At 40.6% G+C, this 24,749-nt stretch overlaps 1 protein-coding gene across 2 annotated transcripts; it reads left to right on the forward strand.

Annotated features, from left to right (window-relative positions):
* LOC311492119 (ATP-binding cassette sub-family C member 5) lies at positions 1-23,236 on the forward strand. Of its 2 annotated transcripts, XM_084550288.1 has the most exons (29): positions 1-284; positions 1,877-2,065; positions 2,517-2,672; positions 6,110-6,257; positions 7,174-7,407; positions 7,744-7,917; positions 8,439-8,586; positions 9,642-9,790; positions 10,059-10,166; positions 10,672-11,022; positions 11,110-11,181; positions 11,393-11,517; positions 11,607-11,679; positions 11,772-11,975; positions 12,198-12,323; positions 12,619-12,730; positions 12,850-13,034; positions 13,427-13,573; positions 14,427-14,556; positions 14,913-15,066; positions 17,274-17,402; positions 17,612-17,798; positions 18,792-18,881; positions 19,306-19,498; positions 19,592-19,751; positions 20,418-20,496; positions 20,588-20,701; positions 21,016-21,180; positions 21,959-23,236. In XM_084550288.1, the coding sequence occupies exons 2-29, from the start codon at positions 1,887-1,889 to the stop codon at positions 22,049-22,051; spliced, it is 4,185 nt and encodes a 1,394-aa protein (XP_084406414.1). In that variant the 5' UTR covers positions 1-284; positions 1,877-1,886; the 3' UTR covers positions 22,052-23,236. The 2 variants fall into 2 exon arrangements, with proteins under 2 accessions (XP_084406414.1, XP_084406415.1); XM_084550289.1 differs by lacking the exons at positions 1-284; positions 1,877-2,065; positions 2,517-2,672; positions 6,110-6,257 and having other exon boundaries at positions 7,273-7,407; positions 7,744-7,837.
* The last annotated feature ends 1,513 nt before the right edge of the window (positions 23,237-24,749 follow it).

A 24,749-nucleotide genomic window follows, 5' to 3' on the forward strand; every position in this document is an offset into this window, starting at 1 on the left:
TCCTCTCCCTGTAGGGCTCCGTGTGACGGTGCAGCGGAGTTTGAGACGCCGCTGTGAGGAAGCAGCACGTACTAAATACACGTGAGGCGTCAAGTTGACCATGGTACCTCGCCGTGTTTTCATCCACCGCTAAGCGAAATGTGTCTGAGTGGCGGAGAAGTTTAAGTTTAATGACAGAACTCGGAGAAGAGGCATGATGATCGTCCGTATCTTCTTCTGCTCATAAACACACCATCTGAGAGCTGCACTGCTGCTAAAGTGACCAGAGCAAGGTCGAGTTGAATGTAAGTGTTTAAGTGATATAATAATACTGTCATTTTACTCACTTCCAGGAAGCAGTTTTTGTCTAATGATAGCTGAGTTGATGAGGTGGTATTTCTAGCCACTGTAGTTTGAAAACTTCGGGAAAAAAAACAAAAACAAACAAAAAAACAAGAACAGGTTCTATCAATGATATTCTGCTTGATTAATACAACTATCTTAAATGCAAGTTAGAAATAAATTAAAAATTATCTTTTGTCTTTTTTATAGAGACAATTTTTTTCCTGTCAGTTAACAACATGGGAAAACTAAAATGTGTGTCTTTAACATGTACTGAAGTTTACCTTTGATAACATGGGTCTGTTTGTTGTGTACATTAACTGTACATTGTGTCTTTGTTCTTTGTGAGCTATGCGTGCTTTCGTTTTAGTGAAGTTGGCCGTACAAACAGTGGCGTGTTGACGAACCTGTTCAAATCCGACTACCTGACTAACTGGTTAAGAAATGTATTTGTAAATGAGAGATACAAAACAGCCCCCAGACTGTTGAGGAGGGTGTCTGTTGATTGGGGAACACGTAGTCATTTTAATTTGATTTAAATATGTTACTAGGTAGTTCAGATGCATGCCAGAAAGTGTTTGACTCTGATGAATGACGTGCAGTGTTTCCCTTGAAGTGAGGTCTGGAAGTTCACAGCCATATGACAAACTTCACATGATATAGGCACTGAGGTTTTTTTTTCTCAACCTCAGGGTTTGGTTCCCAGCACACTTTTACATTAACAGTAACTGTATTGTGTTGCAGAATATTTCTCAGCAGGCCTATCGGTTTCTGTCATTTGACTCTGCTTGTGCACCCACTTGGCTATCTGTTTTGAATCTCATCACTGACCACATTCTCTGGACAGTCTATCTGAGCCCCACACCAAGTCTGGCCGACCTTGTCACGGAGCTTTGCCGTAGAAGGGATCAGCTGAACGTGTACGGACATGCTGGCAGCTCAGATGTCTGCTCCCAAGCTCCTGAGGCCGCTGGCAGATCGTCTTTAAATAGATAAGCACTTTAGTTGTATGCCAGAAGAGAGGCCGCGACCTATGAGCAAGGTGATTTCTCAAGTCTATCTGCGTCCCAGAGGATGATTCAGCAAAACACCGTCCTTCTCTATTAGTTCTCTGCATTAAAGGAAGACCAAACAGGAAGATTGCTGATTTTTATTCATCCCTTTCCCACCCAGAGGTTATTTGAAAATGTCAGGTTGGGAGTGTTTCTCTTGAACAAAAAAACCTTTGAAGCATTTAAGACAAAAATAAACTAGCTTTTTGCTGCTGTGGACAATTCATCTTAATAATCCTCCAAAACTTCACTTGTTCCTCAAACGTGAAGCTTCTGCTGTATAAAAATCAGATTTATTTTTTGGGAGTTTGGACTCTTAAAATAAGCCCCCTCAAAATGATGATTGACATTTAATTGATCAAATTAAATTATTATTAAATTAAAGTAATTTCAGTGATTTAGTCAAATGAGATCACTCTTGTAATAACATATTAATTACAGGCCTACATATTATCAGGTTGTGGTTATTGCGATTTAATTGAGTTTTCCTGTTCTCTCCTCAGAGGGTCCACCATGTTCCCCGATGCCCTGGAAGAAGCCGGGCGGGTGGAGGGCCTGTCACTCTCCTCTCCGCAACCACTACCAGAGCTGGAGGAAGAGGAAGCAGAGGAATCGGTGGAGAGGGGCCCAAAGCGACGAGGCCGCTACCGGCACAGCTTACAGATTTTGAAGCCCTTCAGGATAACACACAAGTAAACAAAATTTTATTTATGTTCATGTGGGAACTCTCTGACAGTGAGTCAGATGAATATAGACATTTTAAAGACACACACAGACGCAAAAGTTGGTGTTTGTTGTGTTTGCTGTATGTATAATGTGCTGACTGGGTGCAGCAGGAGGCATTGATAAGGAGTGGGAACTTATCCCCCAGCGACACACCACACCATGTTTGAACATCTGCTGACTGATAAACTACCTCAGAACTTTTTTTTTCTTCTCTCTTTTCGCTGCTCTGTTAGATTTCTGTGAAGAGCATGCAAATTACTGTCCAAACACTGCAGGCATGATTCACCTTTCATTGACTCTGGCGAGCAAAGGCGCCGCTTACTTCTCATGTGGGCCTGCTCCACTAACATAGCGCCTCTGTGTGTGCCTGCACTTTTAGACATCTCACCCATTTCCACGTCTTCCACTCTATTCCAGGCATCAGCACCCAGTTGATAACGCTGGCTTCTTCTCATTTATGACTCTGCACTGGCTCTCCCCGTTGGCACTGAAGGCCTACAAGGCATCCAGCTTGTCTATAGATGATGTGTGGGGACTGTCTTGCCACGAAAGCTCTGCAGCTAACTGCCAAAGGTGAGGTAGCTGTGGCACTGCTGAGGTTTACCTGATGAAAGTGTGGTGTTAAGAAGACTCTATTTATGTTGCAACACAGTATTCCCAGAATATTGGATCTTGGTGAGACATAAAATGAAAAGGCCGACTACCAGTATCATGCTATGAGGCCCTTACTGACCCCAAACTACCCAGTTTTGTGAATTATGTATCTACTCTATCTCTGTTGATATATATAAGTTTGTTGCTTATTGTCAAGAAAACAAATCCAGTGTAGAGACCAAAACCAATGATGGATATGATTGTACTGACAGACATTAAAATGAGCCAAATTGTTGCCTTTATTACTATAAACATAAACACTGGAGTCTACTTTAGGTGCATCAACGTGTCAAAAAGTAACTGATTAAACATATATAAAGTATAGTTAGTTTTTTATATAGATGGTGGTGCTGTTAAGCTGTACTGAATTAAACACTAAGGTTTTTCTGTTATTTAGCCGAGCCCACTGGCAAAAACAGAGGTTGTCAAAGTAGTCGAAACACGTGTCGGTACAACACAAATTTAATAGTAATAGTAAACCACGGCCTCCAAAATGAAAGCAGTTGCTCTCAGTTTAAACAAATGCTGAATACCATGACCTTCATGAAACAAAGATTTAGTGCAGGACTGTAAGGTTTGAATACTTTCACTGGTGCACCTAATGAACTGGTAAGTGAGTGTTACTATTTTGATGATATGACATGTTGTGATGCTCCATTGCATATTTTAAATGTGTTACACATTAAATACTGAGCTGAAGCTTGACTTTTATAAAAAATAAATAAATAATTGCTTGTAAACCAAACTTAATAAACCATTAATATGGCTGCCTCTATCTGTTTTGGAAAATATCGGACTCTTTTTAAAATATCCAAGCGTGTATTTGTGACGTTTATAAAGAGTTCCGTCTTAAGTAGGTATGAGAGCATGTGAGGTCCAGAGTCACAAAAGGCTGTTGAAACGAAAGACAGTGTAAAGTGGATTTTGGTGCTCTTAATCAGATTTGTTGACATTTGGAAAAGCTTCATGAGAGAAGCCAGCACCAACAGCAGATTGCACATGGCATCTACATTAGTGACTGAGGTGCTTTATAATAATCCAATTACTAACTGAACCTGTGGTGGGCTGTGGTAGGCTGTTGCTTGGTTTCAGTGTATTAATTGTTATAGAAGATTATACATGGCTCCTAGTTTTTTGTTAAAGTTAGTGCATCTGTCATGTTTTGTAATGTATTCACAAGCACTGAAACAGAGAATGATCCACAAAGGCGGAAAGGGTCATGTTATTTCGTTCAAGTACACAGTGCAGCTTGTTGATTCAAGGTGTGTCCAGGTAAACTGATCTAGGCCAAACTGTGTTACTTACATGCTGTTCCTGTTTGTTGTGTCAAAAGAAAAGATCTTTCTTATCTAAACAAATCTTGAGAAACCACCTCTGTTTTTCCTGGTCACACATATTGTTCATAGAAAAAGGAGTCCACAGTTTACTTATGGTATTAAGGCTTGTTTTGTTTTGTTTTTTTCCAGTTTTGGATTGATACGTACTGTATGCGAACACCATAGACAGTACACTGTGTTTGACTTCGTCTGTGTTCTGTGTGTTTGTTGTCAGTCTGTGCGGGGTGACCTAACAGATGAACATCCTGCTTCTCTTTAGCAATACTGGAACATCTCGCGGGGATTGGGGAAAGCTTAGAATAGTAGGGATTAGAGATTAAAGTGAGAGTTGGTGCCTGACTTGGTTGGTTATGTCATTAACTCCTCCATCTACGATTAACAGTGTCACATTGATTAGCTGTCATTGACTGGAGCCAGGCTGGAGCAGGCTGTGAGATAAAAAGTCAGTGTTTGCCTGCCAAACCACAGCTTGAGAAATGCCTCATAGTATCACACTAATTCTGTGAATGAACTGCATTGACTTACAATAAGCTTATTAGGGGGCATTTAGTTTTTGTTGCTTGCTGAAAAGAAAACCTATGCTTTGCTATTACTCATGTGCTGTCAGTGCCATGACTCAGCACTACAGAGGAGGGTGACAATTTGAGGAAGTTCACTCTTGTATCTGGTGACAACTGCGTGGGCTGTCAATTACTTATTCTGTTTAAAGATTGTGGCTCAGGGCCTGGAGGTTCAGTGCTGCTGCTCGCTGTTTTCTATGTGTTAAAGACCACATAGAAGGCAAGCAGCAAAAGGAGCACAAAGCTATCACTGCGGCACGGGTGGGCTCTGGAGACAGGAAGGCTTTATTTTGTGTTTACATAGCAAGAACAGTTACACAACCCCAATGCAAAGCAGAGATGATGGCGAGATGGGGAATTGGAAAGGCACCCTGGGAGAGTTGACACTTGTTTCGTGCTCAGTGAGGTGCGAACCTTGAACGCAAAGTCCCGGCCAACACGCTCTTGAAACATCAGCTTCGCTTGCCATCTGGCAAACTGAAATTATGGCTGTTTCGAACATTTTCAGTCCCGTTTAAAAGCAAATAATGAATCATTTGGAGCCTACAGTGTTGCCCTGCTGTTCTCATGCTGTCCATGCACATTCTACGAATCATATGAATAACAGAAAAGATCATGCTGAAAACTATAAACACATGATTTGGGGTGTTTACATTAATAGACGGGTGTTATTATGTGTTATTATTGTTCTTTGGTGAATGTATTCCTCAAATATAAATCTCTTTTCCAATGACTCAAGCTGCGTCATTGCAGCTTTTTGGTTGCACTTAATTCTAATTTCTTACATTCACCACCATTTGACTTCGAGTAGTAATTATCAGGCTGTGTGAGAGTCTAGTTGGTTTAATGTTCTGTCTATCTCTGATACGTTTTTAATAAAGTCGTTAGTGCGTAAATTACTTTCTGCAGCTGCTCCGCTGCTGCTTTATGGAGTCATTATCCATGACGCATTTGGCCAACAAGATATTTACCCACTTCAAGTGGCATTATGCAGCAATAAAAGTACATTAGCACATCTTTAACATGTTTAGTAGTACCTTTCTCAGTCTAATTGTGCAATTCATCATTCATGATTGTATATTGTAGGTCACCTTTATGTTATCATCACGGTAGCTGCCCTTATGTTTCCTTTGTAATGTTCAGTTGCCTTGATTGTCTGCCTCAATCTGAATTTTTTCCCCATTGTGGGACAGTCTAATAAATATCTTTTGTGTTATTTAAGAAAATGTAACAATACACCCAGCATTCATCTACTTATGATAATTTTCACCTTTAAAAATGACAGCTTTTACATACAGTTAATTGGCACTTTGCATAGTATTCATGTGCAAAACAATGGAAATATTTTGTAGGTTTTATCTATCTGTAAATAGAGTTCAGTAGCAATACATTGATACTCGATTGAGCTGTGTCTTTGTGTAGCTCATCACTGTTTTGCACTCCTGGTTTTTGGTTCCAGGCTCGAATCTTTATGGCACGACGAGCTGAAAAGACACGGTCGAGAGGGGGCCTCTCTGACTAGAGTCTTCTGGAGGTTCTGCCAAACTCGAATGCTCGTAGCCATCTTTTCCCTGCTCCTCACAATGGTGGCTGGCTTCGTTGGGCCTGTGAGTACCGTCCAAATCCTCCTTTCCCTTTGTATTTAGCTGATTCGGCTAATATGCCTTGGAGCCCCAAGCTCTTGTATTTTCTGAAAATCACTTCATCCCATTTCACGCTGGTCATACAATTGAAGTGAAAACATACTGGGAGATTACAAAGCTTTAGATAGTGAAACTCATAGATTAGCTGGTTTATGCTCAGTCACACTTTGCTCCAGAAATTCCCTATATATCTGGCACTCTTAATGGCTTTAAAATTTCCCCAAAAATGCACACAGATAAGAATCAGAGTGATCATATTGTTAGGCTTATTTATTATATTTGGGTTATCCAGGGTTATCCAGTTTATCGTATTTCTGAGTGGATTGCATTGTCCCTCTTCCTCTAAGCTCTTTATTTTGACATCTTGTAGTGTGGGCACTACTGTATGTGGCTGCTACTACCTGCAACTAATAGCATTAAGTGGGTTTAGTTTTTACACAATGACGCATTTGTCTCACATTCCTGTCTGATTAATATTAGTACACCTGCTGACAAAGCAGGGTTGTATTGATTCTTTCTGCAATTTAACAATATTAGGTATGTAAGTAAACACAAAGCAATGTACAGGCCTTGTCCTCTCTTTTCTATTTTTCTCAGGCTCAAAATTGTTATCTAATCTACTTATTTAAAATACTGTTTGTGGTTTTCTTTCTCAACTTTTTCTCTTATTAGTTCTCTTTCATGTGTCCCCTGCCTTGCTTATCTATATCTATTGCATTTCCTCAGTTATATACCATTTCCTTTCCTTTCCTTTCCTTTCCTTTCCTTTCCCATATCTCTTTTTTTCCTCCCTGTCCCTGCTTTCTGTCCCTTTTTTGTGCTTATGTTCTGTAACATTTTTTTCTCTCACTTTGTCCTGTTTCTTTGTGTTCGTCCCCAGGCTCTCCTGGTTCGGGCTCTGCTGGAGTATTCCCAGAGCTCAGAGCGTTGCTTGCAGTATGGCCTGGCTCTGGCAGCCGGGATCTTTCTCATGGAACTGATGCGATCCTGGTCTCTAGCGCTGATGTGGGCCGTCAACTACCGTACTGCTGCACGCCTGCGTGGAGCAGCTCTTACCTTTGCCTTCCACAAGATCCTCCGCCTGCGCAGCACTAAGGACATTAGTCCAGGCGAGGTGGGTGGTATAACCCCGGAGGGTACCCATCTCCAAATTAACTAAATCATCCCTCACTGTAGGGCACCACATGCACATGATTGAGAAGGATTTCATTTCAGCTCTTACACCATACCTGCTTAGATCTTGACAAATCCCACAGCCTGAGGGAGGGGAGGCTGTCTAAGACTAGTCATTACACTGCTTAGGAGGAATCATTATCCAGCAAGTTAGCATGGGAATAAAGACATCTTATATTTTTTCATCTTTGTGGTGATTTTCTTTATGAGTAGTTTGAAATGGTTTATTTCTTTGAGGATTTTTAATATTTTTAAATTGTCATGTCTTTCTACTTAGTTGATCAACATCTGCTCCAGCGATGGCCAGCGGCTGTATGAGGCAGTGTCAGTGGGCTGTCTGCTGGCTGGAGGGCCCCTCGTGGGAATATTGGGTTTGTCTTACACTGCATACTTCCTGGGCCCCACTGCGCTGCTGGGGTCAGCCATTTTCATCATCTTCTATCCTATCATGGTATGACTTCAGCAAGAAAGTCTGACACTTAGAGACAAATGTGGAAATGAGGAAAACATCAATGTCTGTCAGCAGTTTTTATTATAGCACAATATAAAATAATTATAGCAGCAAATTAATTGAAAGAATTTCTGAATGTTTACCCAAAACTTAATGTCCAGAGATTTATATTATTATATTATTGCTGTCTCGTTTTTTGCTGAGCGGAAACGGTTTTGAGTCTGGTTAATAGAAAGCATAAATAGTCATTGAATCTTTGAAGAACCCAGACTGAACTTTTAAAAGCATCGTAACTCTGTAGCTATCAATCTCCTGACAACGTTATAGCTTCTATTTTCAAATTACACTCAGTTTAAGCTGTAGCCTGACAGACGGAAACGCTGGTTTTCATGTGAAAAGCGTGTATCACTCTGGTCCCCTGGACAGGCCTGCAGCACAGCTCATGTGATTGTGTCTACTTTCATTTCCTCCCGTGCCACTTATAACTCTTGTCATCATTTCCCCTGTGCCCGTCTGGACAGATGCTTGCATCGAGACTAACGGCGTACTTTCGCAAGAAGTGTGTGACGGTCACTGACCGGCGCGTGAGGCTGATGAACGAGATCCTGGGCTGCATAAAGTTCATCAAGATGTATTGTTGGGAAGATGCCTTTGCACAGAACATTCTCAGTGAGTCAGGCTCCTAAATGACTCAGCACACCTTATTTCCTGTTTCTTGTATAAAAAGGGCGAGTAACTTTCCATAAAACTTCATGTTCTCTTTTTTGAGGTTTTTATCCCCAACTCACTCAGTAATTAGTAACTGAATGGTCAGTTTATCACTTAAAACATCACTTTAAATTAGAGTTATCCATGTACTAAAATGGCAAAATAGCCCTGACCCTAAATGCATTTCCATTAGCTCGCTCCATTTAAATCATAATTCATTTGAAAAGTGTTCAAGACCTTATGATACCTTAAATGTCTGTCAAGACTTCTCTGCTTATCCATGACTTGATGATAGCCTTTTCTCATGAGGTCCTCACTGTAGGTTGAGGATAAAGATCATCATCCCTTTTTAATCATTCTCCAAATTGGCCAGGTGGGGCTTGTTCCCACTGACATCCTGTGATTACCTATCATAATGATAATTAATTGACATTCAGTGGCCAATGAGCCTTGAGTTACAGTGTTTTCCTCTTTAATCAGCATTGCTTTTAAATGGATGATCAGTGTTTTTTGTTTTCTTTTACCCTGGATGTATGACTTCTCCTTTATAGTCTGTGCGGAAACACACATAACTTCCACAAGGGAATCCCAGTGGGAAATCAGGTGTACAAGGAGGAGGTAGTCCTCATATTTCACAAACAGTGCTGCTGGGGCTGAATTACAGTTTCACAAGGTTTTCACACCAGTGTTTGTATCCAGTGAATGGTGTTAACAAAGCAGCTTGCCCAGCATGCATGTAGGAGATGCAAACGTGGACACATGGGTCAGAATTTGGACATTACACTCAGAGAGTTATCAAGATTCAGCCAGATTAAAGGTCCCTTTCAGGAGGCAGGCGCTTGTCCTCCCTCTTGTATCCATTTCAGTCTGCTCACTCTGTTGGTTAGTGACTCTGGTGTTGTTGATTGAATGTTCACAGGAGAACCCTTTGGGAGTCACTCAGCCCTTACTTTATTTTCTCTTGCTCTCTGTCCATCTTTGCCTTTTCATCCTGTCTCTCGGTCTTATCTTGACAGAGGTGCGATCAGAAGAGAAGAGGATACTCGAGAGAGCCGGGGTCGTCCAGAGTCTGACAGTGGGTGTGGCTCCAATTGTAGTGGTGATAGCAAGTGTGTGCACATTCACCCTGCATATGGCCTTGGGCTATGATCTTACTGCTGCTGAGGTACGTATAAATGGATACAGTAAAAATATAGTTCACTGCATATCTTCCATTTGGATTGTTTAAGGATTAACATATTTACCACCAACTCTGCTCTATCGCTGTCTCTTAAGGCCAATAAAATGAACCTCACACCCCAAAATAGTTCTTTACATTAACTAAATGTGCCATTATTAAATTTGCATTTTAAAGTTAATGTTTAAAGTTTAGCCACAAGTCACTCAAGAATAGTTGTAAATAACTGTCTCCATCTCTTCATATCCTATCTCAGGCTTTCACTGTGGTGGCTGTTTTTAACTCCATGACTTTTGCCCTGAAAGTCACACCACTGGCCATGAGGTCGCTGACAGAGGGTGCAGTTGCCGTCAAAAGATTTCAGGTAAATAAGATAGACAAGTCTCCAATAAAGGTGGGGTATTAAAGATGAACGTAGTCAGTTTAGATGTTATTTAATATGGCCACATTGTGACACACAACAGGATTTTAAAAAGTCAGCATTGTTAAAGCTCCTTAATATGGATCCACTTTGTCCTTGGGCAATCAGAAAATGCTCCTGTTAATCCTAGTAACACATACGCCCACACCACATACTGACATTTTCAACATACTGGGTAAAAGTCACATGTTAGTGAGAGAGGGTTTTTGCAGAGACAAGGAGGGTTAAGTAAACAAATATTTCTGCCGAGGACGCATCAGATGGCTCAAGATATTTTGTATTGTACAAGTACATTATCTAGAATGAGGTACTGAAGAACATAATGACCAGCTGGACTGTATTATTTAAGAAAAAAGAAAACCAGCAATGAACTATTGCCATTGTTACTATTACTAACGTACTTTGTTGAGCTGTGGTATGACGTGACCTATCCTGTTTGACTCTACAGAGGCTCTTCATGATGGATGACAGACAGGCTGTGGTAGTCAAGATGGAGGATCATGACAATGCAGTAGAATTCCAGGATGCCACACTGGCTTGGGAAAAGGCTCGCTCTCCAGCTACGAAACCAAAGCCGCCTCTCAAGAAGCAAGGAGGGATGAAGCGCTTGCTGCGCAGGGAGAAGCTTACACTGTACATTCCCACAGAGGACGGCAAAGTAAACAAGGACGGTCCCAACACACAAAGTCTTCTCACAAATATGGAGCAGGAGAGTCCACAAAGCACCATCTCCTCCACTCAAAGCATACGACCCCCACTGCACAAGACCCTGCACCGCATTGACCTACGTGTCAAAAGGGTAATGTCACAGACATGAAGTGAATTAGGGACGTGTTTCTTAAACAGTTGAACAGATCTTTACCTAAACCTGTTTTTCCTTCTTTAGGGTACACTGGTAGGAATCTGTGGTGGTGTGGGAAGTGGAAAGAGCTCTCTTCTGTCTGCTCTGCTGGGACAGGTGAGAGTCTGTTGAATGCGAAATTCAACTGAAATAGAATAAACTAGATGCTAGATGTCTCCTTTTTACATAGCACACACATTAAAAACACCAAGGATAGTGTTTCTTCCTCAAGTTTTCATTCCAATGCAACGGCACTGAATGACACACAGTTTGAACAGGAAGATTTCAAATGATTTCTCAGATTTCAGCCTTCTGTTTTGTGCTGCAGATGACATTGTTAGAAGGTAACATAGCTGCCAGTGGGGGCTTCGCATATGTGTCCCAACAAGCCTGGATCCTCAATGACTCCCTGAAGGAGAACATCTTGTTTGGAGAGGATTATGAACCAGAAAAGTAAGATCCAATTTCGTAAATTGAAGCTATAATGGAAAAAAAAGCCACAAAATTTGAGAATTGTCCCTAATTTTACATATTTGTTTCAGATACAATGCCGTGCTGGAAGCATGCTGTCTTCTCCCCGATCTTGCAGAGCTACCATACGGAGACATGACAGAGGTATCTGTAGTCATTTCTCTAAGCTTTGATACCTCAAGAATCATGCACAACGTGCAGTTTTATGGAGCATTTTTTTTAATTTCTCTGTATAGATTGGAGAGAGGGGTGCCAACTTGAGTGGAGGGCAACGTCAGAGGGTGAGCCTGGCACGTGCACTCTACAGTGAGCGGCCCATACTTCTCTTGGATGACCCTCTCAGCGCTGTTGATGCTTGTGTGGGTTCCCATATGTTCAACAAAGCAATTCGAGGCCTAGCTAAAGGCAAGACGGTACTCTTTGTGACACACCAGCTGCAGGTGAGGACTAAGTTTCCAAATGTTCCTTTAGAATGGGCAATTTTTCCCAAAGCATGCAAAATCACTGATATATATATTTTCATTTTGATTACTGTTAAAATTTCATAGTCCTTTTTGTCCACTTTTTCTATTTTGCCACCGGACTTTCTTGTTCTGAAAGCAAAAAGTTCTAAATGTCAACAAATCTAAAGCTTCACTTGTATTTATTTATTTATTTTCTAGTATCTGCCTGAGTGTGACAACGTTATTCTGATGAAGGACGGGCAGATTGGTGAACAGGGTACTCATGTGCAGCTAATGGGTAAAGAGCGCGACTATGCCACCCTATTCCACAGCATGCAACAAGAGGTAAGGCCAGGGGCACATGAGGAACAAAGGCACCTCTTTTGAATAAGGCATCTTTGCCCCCGCTACACAATAACAGTGAACACTACAAGTTGAATAATTCATAAGCCCAGAAAGGCAGGCCCAATAGCAGGGAAATGTTAATGCATACAAGGCCTTTCATTATTTATGCGTGCATTGATTTTCTGGTAAGCTGCTGAAGACCATGTCAACCATATCTCTGTTTAAATTACTTTTGGGATGTGTTTGCTACGGTTGGTTTCAAAACTCACCCCTCATTCCCATTTTTGTCTCTCAGAATCTGGTTAAAGAGAATTTAAAAAACAAACAGCAACAGGCAGTGGAAAAAAAGCCTGACGGTGCTGTTGATGTTGCCAAGGTCGGACCAAAGGTGAAAAGCAAGAATGGAGGTGAGAGACCTAGCTACTTTTCGTGATCCACATGTTAAATGAATGCTAAATGCTATTACCTTTGCGTTCGTAAGCAAACTCCTTCTGATTTTCTTTCTTTCCTCTTTTTTTTTTTTTAGAAAAACTTATGAAAGCTGAAGAGAAAGGCTCTGGTGCAGTCGCCTGGTCTGTGTATGGAGCCTACATCAAAGCAGCAGGAGGTCCGATAGTTTTCTTCATCAACGCCTTCTTCTTCCTCTCCACCACAGGAAGCATAGCCTTCAGCAACTGGTGGCTGAGCCACTGGATCAGGCAGGGCAGTGGGGTGAGTTGCTGCTGCTTCTCTATAACACCCACCGCTCTATAGTGTGTATTTGGCTCCCAAAAGAAAAATAACTCCTATGCTTCAATGAGTTGTGGCAGCCGACTGAGCATTAATCTGAATGTGCATGATTAAAAAAGTAACAGCACCTCGGTAAACTTAATTAAAAGCAAGCACAGGCAGAGAAGGAACAGATGTGCAGCAAAGCAAGCGGTGGCTTCTGTTGAGAAATGTGCTTGGAATAGTAAACATCACTGAACTGACTGATTTTGTGTACTTTTTTTGTAAGCCATTCTGTGTATTTCTGAATTTCATTAGGGACCAAATAGTTTTTTGTTTTTTGTTGTTTTAATTTTTTCTCTGTCTTTGTAATTTGTTGCTCCATCTGCCCTCAGAACACATCATTAATCTTGGTGAATGAAACGATGGCAAGCAACAGCATGAGACTCAACCCTCATATTCAGTACTATTCAACTGTTTACGTCGTCTCCATGGGAGTTGCTCTGCTGCTGAAGACAGTGAGAGGCCTGGTGTTTGTGAAGGTACGCCTCTTTCTGTGACAGGATTTGTCCTTTTAACCACTGTGAAACTTGTGTCATTAAAAACTGATTTATTAGTGCTATACAGTTAAGCAGTGTTCCTCCCTAATTGTCTTTACTGTCATTTGTTCACGCTCCCATGGTTCTAGAGCTATAATTGAAAATGCCAGCAGGCCAATCCATTTATCTGTCCGCAGCCACATCTCGTAGGTTTATGGCGGCCGTGCATATCTCTCTGTCTGTGTGTTTGTGAGGGCAAAGAAGCAGAGAGAAGGGAAGGATACGTGTGTGTATGTGGCCCCTCCGCTGTGCGTCCTCAATTTCAAGCTAACCCATCCTGACACTGCATTGCAGAGGTTAGGTCCCCACGTTAATGTGTGCCACTTGAAATTGCAAATTTTTCGAAGATGGCTAATCTTTTTTTACCTCTTGCTGTGATGAGATCTTTGCAAGTGTTAAATATTCCATTAATAGAATTAATTTGTTCTCTGCTGCCGCAAGTAATTTCTGTCCAGTTGGTGAAATGTCTCTTGCGCATTAGGTCATGACCTTTATGTCAGCCTCACAGAAACCCATTATAAATGAGAGATTTGACAGCCAGCCTCGTGCAAGGGAAAAAAATAGCCACCCACCTTTGTGCACACATTTAGCATATGGTGAGGCAGCATTTATGTGAGCATCATAGTACTTACCCCTTTTGTGTTTTATGTTTGAGGCTGAGGGCACAGACAGACGATTTCCTTCCAACTGTCTGTTTATCCAAGCCATGACTGTTTCCGTATGTTTCTTAAAGTTGTTTGTTTACATGTGTCAGGTGGTCTCATGTTCAAACACAGCATGTTGTTTGTGTTGACAGTGCACGGTGAAGGCATCCTCCGCACTCCATGACAAGCTGTTCAGCCGGCTCCTCGTCAGCCCCATGCACTTTTTTGATACTACACCTCTGGGTCGTATCCTGACCCGCTTCTCCAGGGACATGGACGAGGGTGAGGTTTGATTTGTCTTGACTGTGAACCCTTCCCCCAGGAGAGCTCTCAGTCAGTAAAGTCACCCTGTTTGACAAGGTGTAGTGCCAAGACACAGTGTGATTTGACATAGTATTTTCTCTAGTGAGTGGCTCTCTGTTATCCACTTCACTGCTATGTTTGCTTGACATGTTGATTTGTGCGTTGTTGTTTTTTTTGGATGGTTGGGTTTGTTTCTAAGAACATTATTTTGACTCTACTGTACATCTTCTGTTTCTCTCTTCTGTGAATAAAACAACACAAAAATACACAAAATGAAATGTTCACACCCAACACTTCACAGTGGGTCTGATGTGGTTTATTTCTCTTCCTTGTAGTTGATGTGCGTCTGACCATGCAAACTGAAATGCTGCTACAGAACCTGACCCTGGTGCTGTTTTGCTTGGCCATGGTGGGCATTGTCTTCCCCTGGTTCCTGATCTCCATCCTACCCTTGGGGGCCTTCCTATTCATTGTCAACCGTGTCTCCAGGTTAGACTCTCATTCATTTCCTTGTCAGCATGGCTAATGGCAAATAGTCTATTATGTGCAATGTCTTTATAGTTGTATTTTTATTCAGTGATTGGTGCCTTTTTGCTCCAGATGGGGTTGATGAGATTAATTGTGAGCATAGTAAAAAACAGTAAGCTAATAAAGGTCAAAAATCAACATAGAGCTTTAAAGTTTGGGTATACAACTATATTTCAATTCTGACTTTACAAAGAAGCTTCTGATAAATGCACAAATATGCTATCAGTTTAAAGGTACTCTCTCTCTGCTCTATGTTGTGGTTGTATGGTTATCGTGTTGGCCTACATATTACATGTCAGCACAACCTATTCAGCTATCATTAGAAATTAGATTATTCTGTTCAGTAATGTTTATTATTGATTCAGACACAGAGACCTTAAGATAAACCTGGGTCTTCTCTGCCTCTGATTTATTTTTTACAGCTTCTGCATTGTGGTAAATGTTGTAGGAGCTCACTAGTTGATCTGATGACTTTGCTTCAGTCATTATTTACATTTTTGCTGCAGTTAAGCAATAAAGGTGGATTCACAAAGGGGAATAACAACTTGCTGGTGTCTTGGGAAATAACCACAGTATTGTGTTATTTCCTCATGAGCATGACTTTAGCATGACTTGGCATGTTGTGCAGAAATTAGAGAAACAAGATTTATGCACACGTTAAATATACAAGTAACTATTCTAACATTATGTCATGGTAATGATGAATAAATAATGATACATCTATGATTATTTTGGTGTGGCACAGCTGGATTTAATATGTAATGTAAAGGCATGCAGCTCAAACACATGCAACCTCCCTTCCCCTTCAGTGTATGTATCATAGCTAACAACCACATATTCAATGCGATGTGTGCTAGCACAATGTATTGAATTTCTTCAGTATGATGTGCTACTAGTTTGTCTCTTGAGAGACAAATTCAATTACAGACCATCCTATAAACCATTTTTGTTAACTTTTAAGGGATACGTGATTTATGCATAGACCGAGTGGAATTAATGATAAACTTGTGGTTAACAGCACACAGAAGGAAGTGATGATCCACAGCTGTTACCAGAAGGTAACGATAACCCTTGGCGATGCTGTTCAAAAGGATGACATACTGTATCTTCAGCATCCCAGGATATGTATGGATGTTAGATCAAGCTGGTATTCCCATTGAAATTACCCACTTCTAAAGCATCCTTTATTGAATTCTGAAATGAAACTGCCCCAGGCATAAACATGTTTGTCTGGATCGCAGCCTCGGAGTGGGGAGGTGTCATGTTCTTTCCCTCTCTCTTCTCTGCTTTTATGAGAAACCCAAATGATTCATAGGAGACCTGTAATTCCCACAAACGATCCATTCTGTCCTGGCATTTAGAAACATCTCACCTCAGTCTGTAAAGTTGTGTCTCTCACACTACCCTGTGGACAGTCTGGTGTCTTTCTGGCTACTAATGAATGTCTGTGTGTGACATTGCTGATAATATTACACAAGCATCAGAAAACAGTCAGTAAAATGGGCACTTGGTCATGGACCATCTCTGTCTCTGTCCATCATCTCATCAATACTTGTCTGCCACACAACTACATCTTGAGAGCTGATGCATTTTCCATTCCTTCACTTCTCAGTTGTGTCAGTATTTAGATAATGTCAGTGTTCCCTCCAAGATCTTAAAAAGTCAGTTGGTGGCTGAAAGCTGCAGTTTCAATTTAACTGAAATGTGACATACAGTGCGTGTGGTGGTTCTTAAGCCAGACCAAGACACTATCACAAAGTTTTGTGCTTCAGATTTCATATGGGATTTTAAAAATCTGTCTCTTTAGTGCTTACTGTGGCTTGTTTTATATGATTTCCAGTTGAATGTAATTTATGTGATTGGTGGAGCGTTTTTTTTCACACTGTACCCTCCATTTTCATTCAAATGAGGCTAACGTGAGTGGAGGGCTTACGATTCTGCTGCGCTGCAGACTTGACTGATTGTGGTTTTCATCACCATGTAGGATTACAAATCAAAACAGATATTAGTTGAGATGTATTTCTGCAGTTATCATACATCTTCATCTGTGTTGTATAGACAGTGGAAACGGCTAAAACTAACATTTGCAGTCATCTGTATGCAGCTTCACAGGGAAATGTGAATTATTTTTAAGTTAACTGTAAAAAATTATTATTGCTTTTTTCCAGGGTTCTGATTCGTGAGCTGAAGCGACTGGAGAATATCAGCCAATCACCGTTCACCTCTCACATCACCAGCAGTCTTCAGGGACTCTCCACCATCCACGCCTATGGAAGAGGGCACGATTTCCTCCAAAGGTGACTACAATGTTATCTGTCAGAGAGGGAGATCATTAAACTTTAATTCCATCTTATCTCTTCTTGTAGTTTGTCAGTTTACTCCTCTGCTAGGAAACACATCAGACCTCATACTAGGAAATTTCTCCTCAGCAAACAGCACTGTGGAGCTCCAGTTGTTTGTGCTCTACCTTAAATGGCTTTACATTATCTCTCACTTTTTTTTTCAGATATCAGGAATTGCTGGACACCAGCCAGGCCTCCAACTACCTCTTCAGTTGTGCTATGCGTTGGCTGGCTGTTCGCCTGGACCTCATCAGTATCTCTCTTATCACTGCCGTAGCCCTTCTCATTGTCTTCATGCACAATCAGATACCTCCAGCCTATGCGGGCCTGGCCATATCGTATGCAGTGCAGGTTTGTAAATGAACACATGTAACACTGAATGTATGGAGACACTGACTGGCAGTCATCTGAAACATCTGTTAAAAAAAAAAAGAAAAAGAAGCAGTTTAAGGTTGTACAGTTTCACTTAAGCGTGCTCAGATTTACATACAATGTTCCCTAGATAAATATAAGTTAAAGTGAGATTGTCTGTCACATTTGACATCTAATGGGAATTAATCATTGATATAATGAGTCTTCTGTACTCGTGCTTAACATTTTAGCTGCTATCTACTAGCTTAACATTTCGCTAAACTGTAGCCCAAAGCATTACATGAAAGGGTCATTGTGCGTCAAAAAATTCCTTTTCTGTGTTCAGCACTGCATACTACACACTGCATACTTATTAAATATACAATTGTTCAGCATATTGTGTAAAACTGTTTTTGGACACACTGCTGCCTTACTTAGTCTGGTCTTACTCGTCACTTTTGTTGGCTGATTGCATTATTGTCTATTAACTTAATGATTTCCTGTGCTGCATTCAGGATACTTATTAAATGTGCAGTAATTGCTTTTGTGTAAATAAACAGTAGTATGTATACTTTCAGACTGTTCTGTCCACAGCCACAGTTAGGAGGTTCTACTGTGATGACCTTTCTACGACATTACACTGTGTGATATTTATGCCAATGTAGTGTCCAGTGTTTATTATATCCTGTTTTAGCATACTATATAGCATGTTAGGATGAAATTTTGGGTGTAGCAACACCCAAGGTTATTTCCACGGCACGTGTTAGAGCTGTGTTATGATCAACATATCCATCACAGCCCAAGCAGAGAATTGGAATCGATTAACAAGATTGTGAAGGAGCCATATCAGCAAATACGTTTATTAGGCTGTAAATTTTTAGATGTTTTACTGCTCTGTTGCTGAAGGGAAGCATCACACGTAAATAGCGTCTGTAATTGGAGTGACAATGCTAATCATTAAACTTTTACCTCTGCTTTTCCCTTTACTTCCAGCTGACTGGCTTGTTTCAGTTCACGGTGCGGCTGCTCACAGAGACTGAAGCTCGGTTTACATCAGTTGAGAGGATCAATCATTACATAAAGGTAAGAGCATTGATTAGCACAGTGAGGAAGGTGGATTATGTGGCACTCAGACAAATTGTACACATAGACTGGGAATTGAATCACAGCACCAGACCTGCCCGGTATAACAGAGCAGTTGAATTCATGGCACTTGGCATGCTCAGATAGGTTTGTGTGTACTTTCGTTGTGTGCATGTTATTGCGTATGTGTGATGAACTCAGCAGGAAACAGATTGAAACTCTCTGTGTGGTCTGCAGTGCACATGACAGGGCCTGTGTCACACAACAGCCATCAAACCACAAAGATACAAATATCAAATCCACTTTCTCTTCTGCGCCAAGAAAGGCCCATGGAGAGAAAATCCCCACAAATCAGTTTGAGGGCTTGCACCTCTACAGAGATTCTGAGATTAATAGCAGATATCATCACCTTTCCTTATCTTAGAGTCTTGAGAGCGAGGCACCTAGACAAAGTCTTGAGGCAGCCACTCCTGCCCCCTCCTGGCCTCAACATGGAAAAATCACCTTCCAGGATGTGAAGATGAGATATCGCAACGATCTGCCACTGGTGCTCAAGGACCTGTCCTTCACCATTCTGCCTGAAGAGACTATTGGCATTGTGGGCCGCACAGGATCAGGTACTCCTCACCTTTCTCTGTTTCCCAGCTATCTGCTCTGTTTCAACATGCCCACATTTGTTAACACACCATCTTACCTATATGTGTTTGCAGGGAAGTCCTCTCTGGCTATAGCTTTGTTCAGACTTGTGGAGCTGACTGGAGGCACCATTAGCATTGACGGGATCAATATAGCACAAATTGGTCTGGATGACCTGCGGAGCAAGCTCGCCATCATTCCTCAAGAGCCTGTTCTCTTCATCGGTACTGTCAGGTAATCCAACCATAATTACTTTCATTATTAATAACGTGACTAATGCATTGTTCTAGCTTAGAAATTAATTTTTTGACTGAAAACCAGAGGAGATGACCAAAAAATAAATAAATAAAAAACACCCACACTGCAATTACTGCAGCCGCTCTACTGGAAAATCTGCTTAGTAGTGCAAGCAGGTGGTCAAACTGGGTGTGTGTTGTTTGTTTAAAGGTCTGCATGTATGTGGCACTCCCTTCTCATACAGATCACTACGCCACCCTAGATACAGAGATATGCTTTTGTTCAGCCCTTCTTTATAAAGATACAATATGTGTTTTTTACACTAAAACTATGCATATATATATTTTAGATATTTGACATATCAGTCACTGTCTGTGGTATTAAATGTTTTATGGTCAAAATGTTATTATTTGCTTTAGCAATGATCTGATCTGTGTATATCAGTTAGATTTTCCAGAGGGTAAGAGACAGTCGAAAACTGTCTGTTTTTTTTTTTTGTTTTTTTATGAAACTTTCATTTGATTTAGGGATGTTGATCACGTCAGCCTCATTTGCAAATTAATCTTGATCATTAATGGTTTTGAGTTCAGTATCAGCACGTCTCATCTTAAATTGTCTTAACATTCGGTCCAGTTGTTGAGTATTGCAATTATTTTCCAACAGGAGTAATTTAGACCCGTGGGATCAATACAGTGATTCTCAGATCTGGGAGGCTCTCGAGAAGACACACATTAAAGAAATGGTGAGTGGTAAGAAGTTTGGATTGTAAATTGTACATTACATGACTAGAGTGGTTGTCCTCATACCTCTGTATCCCTCTTGACCGTCCTCAGATCAGCCAGCTGCCTCATTCACTCCACTCTGAGGTGACAGAGAACGGAGAGAACTTCTCGGTGGGAGAGCGGCAGCTGCTGTGTGTGGCCAGAGCCCTGCTGAGGAACAGCAAGGTGCTGATTGTACAATACTGCTGTTTCATATTTACATGTGCAATCTCACTTTCAATTTTGTAATGGCAATTAAAAAAAAACATCTCCACATCACTACCTGCTTGGGACATCACTGCCACCTAGTGACTTCTTTCTTAAATGCATTTCATAAACTGATAAAACAGTCAGCAGCATATACAGTGTGGTATATAGTGTATGATTTTTTTACTCCTTACATTTCATACACCCCGGTTTCATGATCATTCCTATCTTTGAATGATTTATTTTTCCATAATTGGTTTTCTCTCTGTAACATTTCCTGTTTTTTTCTTTAGGTCCTCATATTGGACGAGGCAACAGCAGCCATTGACACAGAGACAGATCGTCTCATCCAAGAGACCATTCGCTGTGCGTTTGGCAGTTGCACCACTCTCGTCATCGCACATCGTCTCAACACGGTGATGAGCTGCAGCAGGGTCATGGTCCTAGACAAAGGCCAGGTGTGTACAAATGCAACGTCACTGATTTCACAGTGGTTTGAAACCCATTCCCAAGTTCAAACAGCCCTAATTTGCTTTGTGAGCTGGTCCCTTTGAGTTGATGGATGTGATAAGTTTAGATTTTACTTCTTGATTCAAGCAGAACCTGAAATGAATACATACCAGTTTCACTGTCAGCCCTGTTAATAAGTCAAGACCACCTCTCTGTCTAAGTTGTTCATCAGTATGCAGTCCAGAGCAGTGAGTGAAATGCGATGGATGCATCAAGAGAGACACAATTCACTGTGTAAATTTAACCCTGATTTATTCCCACTGTGGTTTTGTAACCCTGCTCACAGGCAGCAAGTTGCTAGTGAAAAGGCAATTTCTATACAGACATTACTGAAGTGGAATTTTATTTTTAATATTAGATACCTTTAAAAGGTCTAGTACTCGTTGCATATTGTATTAAAAAGCTCATGAAAGGGTTTGATAATCATGTTTGGCAAGTTGTCTTTTCACTTTTAGCCTATAAATTGTTAACTGGTGCTCACTAACATATGCAATGTGCCAGAAATTATTAGATATTGTGTCAACATTTCAGTGTCAGAAGCTGAGGGAAAGGTACAGTGATCAGCACTGATTTCACCAAAGTGTAACAAGGTCGCCTGAGGACAACATTTTCCAGATATTAAAATGCTTTCCATGCACTACCATTGGGAAATAACTTGCAATATTCTTAGATAGTAAGTCTTGGTTTTATATGCTGGTACTGATTTTATCCTACTCATTCTCTTAGATTTCGGAGTTTGACAGTCCCGCTGCTTTGCTGGCTGATGAAAACTCAAGATTCGGAGCCATGATAGGAGCATCAGAAAACCAAAGCAGCTAAAACACACTGGAGCTGAGCTCAAGATGTGAACGATGACGCCACAAAATAAAATAAGTTGCACAAAAAAAAAAGAACTACACAATTAACCCAACCCTGCCACGGTGTGAAAGCGATGGGTTAAGAAATACAGTGATGGCAGCTCTGTGTTTCGGTGTCTTTTTATTTCCTCACCAAAGCCCCAGGGACCACGTTTCTGAAGGACACATCACATCTCAGCATGCAAAGTAAGACGTAACAGCCTTCCGTTCATTGCCGCCGTGTCGCAGGAGTTATTTCCTGGAGGCCAAATAATTAAGTACAAGTAAAAAGAGTTGTGACTCTGACAGTAGCACTTTATGTTTCATGTGGACACGAGGAACGTCATGCAGTGCTTCCTTTTCCTCTGGAGGTCAGTTAATCAGTGAAACTCCAAATTAGTTTTAGTCATTTTATTTCCATAACAAAGACCTAAGCAGAGAATTGCTCAGAACAGAATAACACTTTATATTATAACATCAATATTTTAATTGATATGTTTTAGTTGAAGAATTTATGAGTTTGTGTTAATTATTCATTATTTAAAAAAATCACCTGTTATCCATTCCTAGGAGGCACTGTCTAAAACATGCTAAAAATGTTGTTTGTTTTTTTCCTCTTTTTTTTTTTTCGATAATGCAGTAATTGAAATGAATTATTGCAGAAGCGATGTGTGCCTAGAGCTGTTAACACTTTCAGGTTATATAATGGAGCTAGCCATGTAAGCATGCTTTTTTTTTTAGACTGCATGCAAGTACTGTGTTTTGAAAAGAGCTAACGTTTCCAAATGCTGGAGTTTAGAATCTGCACATTTTACCCTGCTGGTAATGTTCTACCGTCGGGGTACAGTCATTTTGTGTTGAACAAAGTGTATTATTCAGTTGCAATTTACAGGTACGCCGTGTTATTTGCGACAAAGCTGAATCATCAGGAGTTAAATGTTGTGTTCTCGCAAATTTGAAGATTGTAAACTTCTGCCTTATAATCAAGTATGTGCTGAACAATCAAGAAAAGTGCAATATCTTCCTATTGCTTTGATGCATTTTCAAGATTGCCTTTGTACATTACATTTGAGATTGTAACATTGCAATAATTGCAATATATGTTTGTTTAATGTTTCATTTTTAATATAAAGGTTGTTTTTTTTTAATAAAATATTTTTGTAGATGATGGCGTTGAATTGTGTAAGATCTTCCACATGTCAAAGGGAAAGTCTGTTTGCAGTTCTCAGCTGCATATGTGAAAAATGTTGCATGAAGCCTTTTGTGGCTCTGAGTTGCCTTAAGAGCCTCAACTTGAATGAGCATCAGACAAATAAGACAAGGCCTCTTTTACCCATTGTTCATCTCTGATCAGGGCTAGCAGCTTAAGGCTACAATAGCCATTGCTCGGCGGGTTTTATTGTGGGTAGTTCCCATACAGTCAGTGGTAATGAGAGGGATTGCATGAAAACAATCAAATTTTCCAAATTGACACTGTTTTAGAAGTGCAAGTCAGTGACTGGCTCCTATGTATACTTGATAAAAGTTATGGAGACATGTATGGCTAAGCAACACGGATATCCCGTTAGTCAACTTTTAAACATGTCAGAACAGCCCAGCATGACAAGGTAAACATGACATACGCCTCCCGGGCTTCATGCAGGGGCGGAGTTAAAACCTTTTACGAATTCAACCCGCTCAAAGGTCAAATTGGTGTTTATCAGTTCAACACAACAGTGTGAGGTCCTAATCTCCAGGCTACAGTAAAGATCTGTTTACATGTACTTATTTACAGCTAAACCAGATCCACTCATTCATCAGCCAGTGAAATACGTAAAATAACATCTAGAGTGTTGTGACTTGAATGTATGATAACTTGTTCCTACGTGTTCCTACAGCATAAACATTTGCCAGACTCTGGCATAAACAGCTGTTAGTAAGAAAACACAAATTCCTTAACAGGGAAAAAGTCTTGAAGCTACAAAAGACTAAAAGACAATAGTGCTTTTTTTTTTTTTTTTTTTTACTTGAATGCAATGCAATAAAAGTCCTTCAGAGAACCCTGCGTGTCTGTGTGTGAACGATGAAACACTGTGTCCATGTTAATCTGGATTCAGTATCAGTGCATATCCTACTTAGATCCCCTACTAGCCAGATATCAAACGTCAGACTATTGTCCAAGGTTCACAACCTTGATCTCACATGATGCAACAACACATCACATCACACCACAACCGTATCTATAAGATACCTGCCTCCTAAACGGTCTGCTCCTTTCTGTACAACCATGTGTGTAGTAGACAGTGTTTGAGAGGAAAATGTTTGATGTGCGTGACTGGCTGTAAATTAGCCTTCCCCTGCTTATTGCTTTGTCTCTTTGTCTGTTACTCACATATATTTAACTGTCTACCTGTCTTCCTAAAACTGAGTCTGAACAGGGAAGACTGGTTTTTACATTTCATTACCGTTGCTGGATGTTTGAACAACCAACCATTCCTTCCTTTGCTCCAGAGTAAACGTGGGCTACTGTGCAGTTGTTGTACAGGTAATCTTTGCTAAAATACACTTGCTGTATTCAAAATAAACAACTTATAATAAGACATTTCGGATTATGCACAACAATAAATGGCCCTACCATGGCTCATTTCAAGGGTCCAAATAAGTTCTGAATATTTTCAATTTTGGGGTTAAAGAATTTCAAT

Source organism: Chelon labrosus (genome assembly GCF_963514085.1).
Source record: "Chelon labrosus genome assembly, chromosome: 8".
NCBI lineage: Eukaryota > Metazoa > Chordata > Actinopteri > Mugiliformes > Mugilidae > Chelon > Chelon labrosus.